We start from the raw sequence: 12,677 nt of genomic DNA on the forward strand, positions 1-12,677 counted from the left end.
TAAGTTTATTCCTTTGATTTTAGCGGAAAACTTTTGCCACACAGATGGCTGGCGGCCACCATGGGCTTGACGGAGGGGAGCCCCGACACACCAGCCTGAACACAAGGAGAGCCGAGTTAACTGCAGCTGAATGGTTAATGAGTGTTGCTGGGTGGCAGGGGGCAGCTTATCGATAACCCTGTCTGTTATCCAGGCCATGGGTTCTCCCTTGCCGTGGCCTGGGCGCTTCACCACGGAGGCGAGAACGAGGGGCAAGTGCGGACCCATCATTTCCCAGCTCAGTGCTGTTCCTCCGCACCTTCATTTTAAGGAATTTGGCCGACAACACAGAGACCACCATGCCGCGCTGCAGAGAACGCTCGCGGGAGCCAAACAGCCTCGGCGCGGCAACGGAGGCCGTTACATGCTCGGACCCGTTACGAAGAGAGCCTGCGGGGCTGTGGCCGGCCGCCCGCCCCGCCGGCCGCCGCTGGCCGGGGAAGCCTGCGAGAAGGCGAGCGCCGGCGGCGGGTCGGGGCGCCGAGCCAGCGAGGGCCGAGGGGGCGTGCGGGGACAGCGGCAGCAGCTCCCCCGCCGCGCACGGGGAGCGGCCGGCGGGCTGAGGCGGCCCGGCCCCTCTCGCGATGTTGCTAAGGGCCCCGCGAGACTCGGCAGCGGGCGCCGCCGGTTGCTAAGGGCCGCCGCCCGGGGAGACGCGCGGCCGCCGCGGCGGGGAGGGCAGCCGCCGCCTACAAGGTGATTCCCGCCGGCCCGGGGGCCTCGGGGCGGGGGCGCAGAGCTGGAGAGGGCCCCGGGCCGCGCCGCCCCTCGCCACAACCCGCGGGGCCGGCCCGGGCCCCCGGAGCCTGGCGCTGGGCGGAACTGGGAGTGCGGGGCGCCGGGGTCGGGCCGGGCCAGGGAAGGGGGGCGCCTTGAGGCTGCGGGGGGAGAGCGGCGCGGGCGGCTGCGGCGGTGCCGGAGCGGTGCCCTGGCAGAGCCCCGCGGTGCGTTCAGCCGTGGCGTGCGAGCGGGACCCGGGCAGGGTGAACCCTCCTCTCCTGACGCTTGTTAAAAGACAAGCCGCTGTCATACACGAGTTGGCACTAGCAACCTGGTAACAGCCGAGAACTGATACGCAGTGGAATGACGATAAAAATCGGGAGGGGGTAGGAATTCTCGCACTACTCCTATTTCTGTGAACTGCTGTCGTTGGTTTGTTGCTAAAATTGCCAGGTTTTCTGTTACAAGCCTTGCCTCAAGCAAAGGCTTTTGTAAGGATGAATGCTGGCCTCAACAGGCCGCGTCTGAATCGTCCCCTGGGTTTTGCGGCAGGATTTGCGGTTGCGGGACGGTGCCGGGAAACAGAATTAGAAATTGGAAAGGCTCCGCAAACTGGGCTTGTGCTCAGGCTTCTTGGGGAGAAACCGACGGTTTAAACCTTGCCCGGAAACTGAATGGGAGGTGCGGCTGCTGGGGGGGAACTAACACAAACAGAACCCCAGCAAACCCAAACACAACGAACCACAAACATTTACAAAGTAATTTTAAGATGAGTATCTGTTAGTGTTTACGTTAGTCAAATACGACTTTTGAAAGCAAATTGGAGGTGAAACTGCAATATTCTAGGGATCTGTCTTTATGGATAGTTTGAGTGGGGCTTTGCAGGGATTGCCAACCAGTACCAGATTAGTTGTACTTTTAAAAATGCCTAGTTATACCAAAATAATGAAGTTTTTTTTGCAGGGGATTAGGGTGCTATACAATAAGATCAAAATATAAGACTTACGAGAGTGGTTTACATAGACTTAAAAAATACATTGACTTTGAGGAAATACCTTGAGACTATAAGAAAGAGGACTGCAAATCAGGGAGTTAAGATTATTACAAGATTTTTTTTTTTTAAATTGTAACACTATTTCTGGTAAGATGATGGAGTTAATGTTGAATTATGTTTAGTGAAAGTGAAATGTTCAGCAACTGTGCTACTTACCACAGAGAACTGCTAACTCGGAAACGTTACCTTTCATAAAGAGTAACTCCTCCAGCTGGTGCTATATGGCTTTGATTTTTATTTGTGTTTTATTAGTTAATGGTGTTTAAGTACAAAGAAGTGATTTATTGTATTGTCTCTTCCAAGTGTGCATATTGTTTATTCACAGATGCGTGGAGAGTCTTTGATTGACTTTTTTTTGTTTTCCTTTTTGATAAAAACCCCTCAAAGGTCTCTAAATCATTCTTCCTCAAATAAACTAGAAATATATGTTAGACCTGCTACTGGGGATTGGAATATAAAGAAGTTTAAGCCATAAATTTAGATTAATTAATTAATTAAGATAGAAAGGGAGCTTTTAGGCTTTTTTTGCAACCCTTCAAGATTAAACTGATAAGATGCTGTCTTCTGGACTGTTTCCAGTTTCTCGCTGCTGCTGCTGCTCCTCCCAGTTTCTCCCAGTAGCTGTAGGGTTAGATTGACTGGACTGTCATGTCACTGCAGTTGATTGCTGCAGGGAAATTAAAATAGTGCTGATAATTCCACCACCCCTTGCAAAAGCTGCCAGCAGCCTTGATCATGGGCATGGCAAGAGCTTTGAGCAGAGGGATCCAAAAATCAGAACTGAGTAGTAGTAGTGGATGAGAAGCAGCTGAGAGACTTGTAGAGGGTTCTCATCAAGATGCAGTCATTACATCTGTAGAAGCCCCCTTTTTTAAAAAAAAAACAAACTACGGTGTAGTCTTGTGCCTGTTTGATGGGAAAGTCCTCAAGCAACTATGAACAGGAATATTCAGGCTTTTCTTAATGCAGTATCTTGTTTAGGAATATTGTACTAAGCTAACATGAGGTTTATTAAAACTGATATGATTATTTTGTTTCCAGCTCATCTGAAGATAAGCTCTGTCAAATATTTCTTGTCTGTGATTGTGTCTTTTGATAGAAAATCTCATGTTGTTGGTAACAGGAAAAAAGTGACAATTTAAGGGATTTATGATTTTAGCATCTTGAGGGGAGGAAAAAACCCAACACTATGAGAGCTTTTTCTTCTTATATTTGCTTTATACAGATGTCGCACTTTACAAGTGAAGATGAAGCTCTGTTACAGTCTATGCTTAGGCAGCTGCTGCGGAGTGTGAAGGAAAAAATCACTGGAGCCCCATCAGTAGAATGTGCAGAAGAGATTCTCTTGCATTTGGAGGAAACAGATGAAAATTTTCACAAGTAAAAATATTTTTGCTTTTTTTTTAATCTTTTGAAGGAGGTGAAATGTGCTGAACTATATTGTTCCTGGGAAATATTTACAAGTTATATTTCTATGTGAATGTGTATGTATTTTTATATATAGATAGATATTCCTGTCACTGATCAATTCTCAAAACCTGCTAATTTAGAGAATAAAATTAATTTTGCCATTTTTCTGAGTTGTTTTTTTTTTTCTTTTTTCCACTTTTGGTGATTGTATTTTTACTGTAATGGTAATTGATGAGCTGTTTGTGAGAGAGTGACTTAGAAAACTACCTAACTTGGCCAACTCTCATGAATATGTACATGTAACGTACTAAATGCACACATGAACAGAAGCTAGAAGGAATCCTCACTGAAGGCTGTCAGGCAGTGTTTTTACACCTGCTAGACAATCTAATTTTGTTTTCCAAAATAAGGTAAATTTTAAGAAGGCTAGCTGGCTTCTGTATTTGATTGTTCTGTTTGGCTTATGTTACTGAACCCTTGTATGTCTTATGAGGTAGTTATTTAATTTATGTTTTGAATAAAGCAGAAATGTATCCCCATCATGTTTCTGTTAAACTAGACTTGACAGTGCAGCATTGCTTACATGCAATGTAGATTTCTGGAGCCTACACTCCTCTTGCCTTTCCATGGTATTCTAACTTGCTTATTTTTTTACTCCATGGGAGATTTTTAGTATGTGTTTATGGTAAATCAACAGAATATCATGCTGAAATGACCTTGAAGACATTTTAATAAGGACCGGGTTTGTGACCTGACTCTTTCTGAGAAAGCTGGTTCCCTGCCAGTTTTTTCAGAAGCAGGACTATCTACACTCTTTTAAATTTGTCTAGTTTTTAGCATTGCTTTGTGAGTGGTAGAAGTTAGGTAAAAGTAAATAAGTGAAATAGAACTAGGGTTTATCTAAAATTTCACTATAATTTAAAAACTTTTGTGCTTTTGTATCTTCTGAAGGTGCTAAATGCTTTAAAATGTATTTTAGCTTAATTTTAATTTGTATTACAAATTGTGTCGGATAACATTTTTGTTGGCATCTTGCGAATTTTGAGTACCAGGTTACTGGGTGACAAGCATGAGAGTAAAAACGATGGTTATAAACATATCAAAGTTGAAAATTGCATGTAATTTTGAAATAAAACAATTTTTATTTAAAGAAAGATATATTAAAGAAAGATACATACAGTAAATAAAGCCCGAACAACCAAAACCTTGAAATTACTTCTGTAAGATATTTCTTCTGAGGGCTTACTAGGAGAATACCCAGGGTAAGGGAGTAAAGTCTACAGCTGTGGAAACAATGCACACATAGCTTTCCTCTTTAAAACAGTGAAACCATGGCATCCATTACTCTTTCCGGTATGTTAAAGAATCGGTGGTCCTAAAGGTACTTTCTTTTAATGAGAAAAAGTTTTAACTTACATTTAATGGAAAATAAAGTGATTGAATGTGAGCATTACTCTGGTCCTGGAATATTTCTGGAGGTATTGTAGTCTTGTTCATGACCCACAGCGATATAGGCTGGTTTCCATGGAAGCTCAGAGCAGTCATATGGCAATTTTTTAGTGAGAAAATTAAGAAGCTTTTTCCTTGAGCCTTACCTCATCCATCCAGACTACAAGCTCCTTTATTAGTAGTGTGTGCTTTTGGGTTGTCCAACTGAAACAGAACAAGGTCTTAAAATAAAAAGATTAGTCAGGATGAGTTTGGTACAAAGCTCTGGGTGATGCTCTGTTTGTGTTGAGAAAGGAATGTACTCTGAATAATTAGAAAAGATAAGGTGGGCACCTGAAGGAGATAAGGAGACCATCAAGTCAGGAACAAAGAAAATCGAAAGATCTACTCCACCTAGACAGATCCCCCCTATTGTGGATGGAATGATTAGGTGTCAAAATCAAATGAGTATGTATGTAAAGATGTTGTGTAACCTCTCATGAAAACTGTATAAAATATCTAACTTTTCACTGAAAACTTTGGAGCTAGTTTGTCCGGTGCAAATCGGCTAGCTCCCCAGCGTTGCACGAAAGAAATACCTTTGCTGCTTAAAGACAAAATTCGTCTCTGAGCAGTTACTCTGTGCCGTTTTGGCATCACAGTGCACTTGTTTAGCTCAGTGTTTTGATCGGCACTGTTAACTTATGGTTATTTTGCCTCAGAATTTTTATCAGATTTTGAGATGCTGCTTTGTGGTTTGTTCCCACCTTGATGTACAAAAGACAGAAACACAGGATCCTCAGAAAGCTAATAAAAAGGAAAATGGAATCAAGTTAAAAAATTATGTGCAGTGGTAGAGAACAGTATTGTAAACTAGATAATTAGCATGTTTTCTGTTGTATTTTTTTCTTTAAGTCCTAGAGTTTTTTTAACCCTGTTTTTCTTTTTTTTTTTTTTTTTTCCTGGTGTTTCGTTTGTAAGCCCGTCCAGTTCAGTCTGACTTGATTCTACATATGAGGAAGTAGTTCTATCATTGCTGAAATACTTCTGTGTTGCAGAACATTTTTAAGGTGGCAAAATGATACAGAAGATCAAGGCAAGGACATGAAGCAGACATAAACTTAGTGGCATGAATAATGATGTGATTGCTGTGTATTTCAGAGCGAAGCAGCCACTGCAAAAATGTATACCCTGGAAATGTTACTGTTGGAAAACAAATGGGAGAAAGTTTTATGAAAGCTTTCATTCAGTGGAGTCATGTGCCATTTTATTATGGCAGAAGTAAAAAGCTAGCCTTAAAGACAAATGAAAATGCAAATAAACTTGTTTGCACCTTTCTTGAAATGTATTTCTTTGTTACTTTCATTGAGAACAAAAGTGATGTAGGAATTAAAGTGGGAAATGAAGGGGTTAAAAAAAAAAAGGAGGGTGCGCCCCCCCCCCCCCCCGCGCCCTTATAGTTGATGGAACTTGAGGTAGGCAATCCATGTACGTACATAAAAAATCATGACACAAGATGCAATTTCTGTGCTTATTTTTTTAACGTACCATGAACGTAATATGATTTTATTTTCTTTTAGTTTATAGTATCTGAGAAAGGCAAAAGTTGTAACTTTTTGTAACAGTTGCTTTTACTTACATTTGCATTTTATAGCTTTGGACTCAGTACCTACATGGTGAACTGACTTTCATTTGAATTTTTCTCACTCTGTATTATCCAAATGAACAGAAAGTTGCACATCTACATTTGATATAATGAAAATATAATGATGTGCATCTACTGTTTATGTATGATTACTTTTTTGTGTGTTTCTGTTTGCCTTGTCCTTTATACAAATCAGAAAACTAACTAAAAAAAATATATTCTGAGCACTACTTTTTAGCAGTTCCTGTAGCTAACACAGTGTTTGAGGACCCACTGAGAGTCTTTCACTTGAAATCCTCCTTTGATTATTCTTTTGTTTAAACGAGTTTCTGTGAGTATCTAATAATGAGTGCAAAGTGCCAATTTCCTAGTTTTTAATATGTACATGTAATTACAGACCGTTAGTTTGTTAGTTTGACTGAGGGCTTCTGCACGCTATCATGACACACTGACTTTCTTAAACCTTAGATGTGCTCATACGGTAGAATTTATGAATTGTGTTTTCGGTTTGTTCTCATTTTGTATGTATACTGCATAAATAATAATACCAGATGGATATACCATAAGACAGTGCTATGTTCAGGATGTTCCAAGTAATGTTTCTTTTGGAATTCGAGACTTCTTGATATTCTATTATTTTTGTCTACAAAACCTTAACCTTTTGTCTGAGTAGATTTTTACATTTAGAAGAAGCAGAAAAGGAAATTAGAAACTATTTGGTATTGTTTCTTCCTGGAACGTGCTGTTAATGACCATATTGGAAAAAATCAGACTTTACTGTGGTGTTTTACACCATTGAAGTTTATTTCTCTGCAAGTCATAAACCCTTACCTTAAAGTAACGGGGTCTTCTGGGATAGAAGATAATGAATGCTAATATAATGTTGAGTATGTTTGACGGTGAGCTCAAGGAATCTGTTAATTTTGTGTATTTTGTTGCAGCTATGAGTTTGTGAAATACCTTAGACAATATATAAATAATACAGTGGGATCTGTGATTGAAGAAGAAACAGAAAAATGTACTTCTGCTCAAAATCAGGGTGAAGTATCTGGCTATGACACGCTTGTCCAACATGTTACTAAGAAGACCCGTGAATCAAAAGAGTGAGTATATACATGTAATTCACATTTTTTTTTCTTCTTATGTCTTCCTTTCTCCTTTCCAGAACTTGTTTTGAACAAATTCTGAACCAACTGGTAACAAAAGTGATTCTTTGTTTCCAAAAAATCAGTGCTAAGCAATTCAGGTATTCCCACCCTACAATGCTTTTGTCGTATTTCTTCTCACTCTGGAATTAAGATTATGAAGTATTGCATAAAAAGATCGGTAGCAAGTCTATGAATTTTTTGAGGTATCTAGGACTGGAGTTCAGTAGGTGTAAGATTTGAGAGAAGAATCACTACTTCATACTGTTTTACTGCTGCAAATTAAATTCAGTTGTAATATGGAAGCTGGCCTAAAGGAACAATTTGTTTTATCAGGTATTAAGGTTTGATGATTTCTGTAGATATAAATGGAGAGTGCATGACAAGGTGGGTTTTTTTAAAAAAAATAAATGAGAATACATGTGTATTTTTGGTTTTTTTAAGGATTTCTTCCTTGCTGTCTAACCAGGTGTCCTGTGAGAGTAGTGTGTTTAGTCAGATCTGCTTTTAAACTTGACTAGTTTAAAAATTAAAGTTTGAGTTATCTTGCTTTGTATTTTATTGTACATGCAAAGATACTTCTGCAGGGCTATCTGTATAATGTGGAATTGGTATGTGGACCAGCTGTGTATAATTGTCTAAGATTTTTTGACTCAGACTGTCAGATGGCCAGAAATCAGTAGGTATGCACATGTCAGCATATTACAGGGTCTATGGTCCAGATTAATTGGCTTTGAACACCGTATTTAGTAAAGCAGCCTTCAATAGAAAAACCTCTGTGAGTACCAGTTAAATTCTTTTCTTAGTCATGTCTTCCCTACTAACTTTATTCACCTTCCTATGGACATTAAAATAACTTGTCCGTGGAATAGAGGCTGGTAGCTCTGTTACTGAATTTTCATGCTTTGGATTTCAGATTTGCATGGGCAGATAATCGCCATGATTCTTTAAAGCAGTGGTCACTAGTACTTACGAAAATGATTTTCGTATATACAGCTGTTACTTCCAGAAAATAGGTAAAACTTCAGAAGTTTAATCTGTGCATCACATTGTTTTTTGGAATTCCTGTACAAAATCCAACTATATCATAATGCTTAAAGCAGTTCTAAAAATATTTTTTCTTTAATTAAAGCAAACAATATACTTTCGTTGTCATAGTGAATGAGGTCCTTGCCTCTCTGTTTTTGTTATAGAGAGCCAATGATGAGGGCTTTGAGGGCTTTACTAAGGCTGAAACATTACAGTGTGAAAACAATGAAATTAAAGTGAGCAATGGTGAATGTAGGCAAATAAAAATCAACTAACTCCCAACTATTTTAGCATCAGTGGTCATTTTTATGTGTTGCAGAGGACAAACCCAAAAAAGACAATTTTTGACTGTCATGTATTTTAGCCACTAAAATTATTTTATACATTACTTTAGCTGAACTGTTTTTTTTCACTCATTCTTACTGCACAATTTTAACTTCATGTGTTTTTTTGGTGGAACTAGTATTTACTTTGATGCTTATTGTTTAGTATGTGTCATCAGTAAGAAAGGAATTAAAAAATGACATGTGTTTCTGTTCTGGAAGATTTTATTTTCTATTTATTTTCAGATGGTTTCTTTTCTAGAAGTACACAGAAATATGTTTTATGAACCATGCTTTCATAGGGTCATTTTTTGTCACCCGTCTGCAAGCATTCTGAACTCTGATCGAGCATTATTGGGTCTCACTGTGATGGTCTTGATAACATTTCGGGATCATTCAAGGTTCCAGTTTTGTTCATAACAGTTACTCATTTTCTGTGGTAGGTAGTATGTTTAAAGGTACTTATGGAGAAAAACGTATTAAGCAATTTAACTCCTTAATGTTCCATTCTGTATTTTCATAGTACAGTCATTTATGTTAGAAATCAACTACACTTGGCTTGTATTTCCACGCAGGAAATAGATGTTAGGATGACTGTTTTCAAATTATGCAGTTTGTGTCTTCTTGTTTCGAGGATTAGGACCCTAGGGTTCTTGTGCTTGTTAAAGTTGGTAGAAGAAGCTCCAATGAACTAAATATGACTGTATATTATATTTTTCATTTGAGAGGTAGGAGGATATTAAAGCACAATATGGTAATTTATATCTTTGGTGACTGTAAAATAAGTAATAGTGGTCTTAAAGTAGAAATAGTTTGAAATAAAATATCAACATTTTACAATAGGGTGTTTTTCTGAAGCAGCTTATATTTTGAATTGCTTCCTTCTGGATATTATTATTCAATATATGTAACTTAGAAAAACCCTGGTTTTGTTGAAAGAAAATTATTTTTTGTACATGACCTGTACTCAAGATCTTGAGTCAGGATGATGTGTTCTTTTCTCTCGGTTCTGCTCAAGGTTTATAGCAGAAGAAAAACTAGATGTTCCACTTGAAGAAACAAACAGTAACAAGGATGAGAACTAGGCTGTTTTCTCAGGGACAGATTCTCCCTTTTGGAGGATTCACTTTGTTCTTAAGGACCTCCCAAAACAGGATTATGTTAGTGGTATTTTATTGAATAGTTTCAGAAGGGCAAAAAGGAATTTTACTGTAATTTTAAACTATAGTTATCTGAAACATTTAAGGTACATACATGTTTTGTTGCTCATTTTGGATTTGCATTTGTTTTTCATTCATATGTGTAAATTCTGTGAGTTTGGGTCGAAGTAGCATTATGCAATATTCAGTTATTCACAATTCAGTGATTTTTTTTAATTAGTGATTTTTTATGCTTTTTAATATTAAAATCATCTTTGCTTTGAAGATACAGAGAAATGATGCATGCCTTGAAGAATGTCATGATGGTTGTGATAGAATCTTTGATTAACAAGTTTGAAGAAGATCGGATGCGTAATAAGGAGCTGGATAGTAAACCAAAGAAAGAACGTCAGAGTGGCTATTACACAGACAACTGTTCTGACAGTGACTCCTCATTCAACCAAGTACAGTGTGTTTTCTCTCTATGTTACGAAATAAGTGTGGCACTGCAAAATTGTTAAGTTTCTGTCAGTGGAGATTGAGAACAGCCCTAGAAAAAGTTCATCCTTTCCATCTGATATATCTTAAACCAAATTAATTACCTTTCTTTCACTTTGAAGTACTAAGCTTATACTAGCTATCTAACCTTTAGACAGCGTATGCTAGATGAGATTAATGTGATGCCCATATGCTCTAAAGTACCTATTCCAGTACTGCAAAGAAAAAGATTAAATAATGGTAAAAACAATACATCATCTAACATTTTGTGATTTTACTTCAGGAGCCAAGTAATGTGCAGTTCATTTCTAGACTACTGCACCATGCCATAGTACCTACTGAATGAATTATTATAAGGAATTCTATGAAGATACAGGAAACTCAAGTACAGCAGAGCACAATATGTAGTGCCAATTTTGTTGCTATAAATTTAACTTGGGGCAAACAGCAGAAAACATTTAGAATGTTGACTTTAATATTAAATCAGTATAAATGTTGAAGTCCTAATTATTAAAAGAAAATTAGATATCAGAAAGACTGATGATTTTAATTGTCTGCTATTCAGTTTAATAAAATATACTAATGATCATTCTATAATGTGTGTTACAGAGTTACACGTTCATGAGTCAAGAACAATTACAGCTGCTTGTAGAAAGGCTTGACCCTATTCAGCCTAAGGAAGTAAGTTTAAAAACAGAAAAAAAAGGTTAATACAAATGAATATTTATGGCATATTGGAAAACAGACTGTATATACATCAGAGTTCACATGTACTGAAGTGTCTTTGTTGGTTGATATATCTTGGCTTCAGTGCAGCTGCTGCTCTGCAGTGCAGTATTTCATCATTCATAACTATCTGGTTCAAAAATTAGTGTTGCAGGAAGTATCTTTTTTGTTTTGTTAGGACTCTGTATGCTACAGATGTGTATTTTTAATTTAGAAAAAGTTGTTCTGTGAGAAATAAAGTTATTGACACTTATTTTCCTGTATATGTGTCTCTTACCCTTCTCGGTAACTTCGGTGTTGTCCTTTGTGTTATCCCTATCAGAAGAGAGAATTGCCTGTTGATTTGCCAGTAAGCTGCTGCCAGGTGGAATGTATAAAGTCCAAGTTAGTTTTTTTTCTATCAGTGGCAGTACTAATTTGGGTCTCTAACCACCAATCAGCATCAGCTGCTGATATTTTTGAAGCTTGGAGAAACATCATTTTGAGAGTGTTGTCTTAGATTTATTTGGGATTGTCTGGCAGTTGAAAAAGGCATGGTAGGTAGGAACTGGTATAAATATTGTGTTCAAGTTCTATTAGAAAACCAGGTAAAAAGTCTGATGCTATTAAATATTGTTAAAATTTCCTAGAGTTTCTTTCAGGAATATGAAATCTATTACTAGAAATCAGTTGTCTACCAATAGAACAAAAAAAGTTATTTGAGATTATTTAGATTATAATGCTGATGAAAATTCAGCAGTAAAATACAGTGTCTAATAACTCTGTTTCCACTTTACTGACATTTTAGAGAGCTGCTAGGCATGTTTGTATCACTTGGCCATAGTTTCTTATATTCCCTGATAACAAAGTATTTGATTACAAGCAGAAAATAGAATATAAGTCTTCTATCTAGTATTGAAAACGCATATAAAATGGTTTTGTTGCTTCTTTAAATATATGTTTGGTTTTCTTTTTTTCCTCAGTGGTGTAGTGTTTTGTCTAAACTACCATAAAAGTATAGTAAAGAGAAATATTCTGAAATTCCTTATCTGTGCTACAGCCAGATGCTGTGCCTTCCTGCCTCCAAATTATATTTTAAATTACATATTTGAGAGGTTGCTGTGAATGGGTTTGTGATGTTTATCTTTCTGACTACTTCAGGTTCGCCAAGAAGCATTGCAGACACTGTGCTTTGCCCCTCCCTCTGATGTACTGAACTTTGAGAGTTGGCCAAATCTGCGTAAGCATCTGACGATGTCTCTGTCAGATCCTGATGCAACATTCAGTGTAAGCTAATATTCTGTGTTTAGTTATCAGATGTGTAGCCATAGTAAAGAGTACTGAAGAGGAGTAAGGAGTTACTTACCTACTATGAGTAATTCAGCAGATTCCCAAGACATTTTATTATGAGTGTATGTATCACACAAACTCTTCTTGAAGTAAAAGAACTATATGATTCCAGTAGGTCTTGATTTAAAGGATTACAACAGGATTTCAGTAGGGTTTTTAGAGACTGGAGCATATCTTTTAATGGGAATAAAG

General features: G+C 38.0%; 1 protein-coding gene across 2 annotated transcripts in view; it reads left to right on the plus strand.

Moving 5' to 3' along the window:
* Positions 1-645: 645 nt before the first annotated feature.
* TBC1D32 (TBC1 domain family member 32) overlaps positions 646-12,677 on the plus strand; it is an 84,277-nt gene continuing 72,245 nt past the window's right edge. The window contains exons 1-6 of one of the 2 annotated variants that reach the window (XM_055714543.1): positions 646-735; positions 3,039-3,193; positions 7,238-7,399; positions 10,219-10,396; positions 11,040-11,111; positions 12,297-12,422. In XM_055714543.1, coding sequence (XP_055570518.1) covers positions 3,039-3,193; positions 7,238-7,399; positions 10,219-10,396; positions 11,040-11,111; positions 12,297-12,422 — 693 coding nt within the window. In that variant the 5' untranslated portion in view covers positions 646-735. Of the gene's footprint in view, positions 736-911; positions 1,146-3,038; positions 3,194-7,237; positions 7,400-10,218; positions 10,397-11,039; positions 11,112-12,296; positions 12,423-12,677 lie in introns of those variants that run through there. The other variant, XM_005433917.3, reaches the window with a different exon arrangement.

The sequence above is a fragment of the Falco cherrug genome, chromosome 6, assembly GCF_023634085.1.
Source record: "Falco cherrug isolate bFalChe1 chromosome 6, bFalChe1.pri, whole genome shotgun sequence".
NCBI classification, from domain to species: Eukaryota; Metazoa; Chordata; class Aves; order Falconiformes; family Falconidae; genus Falco; species Falco cherrug.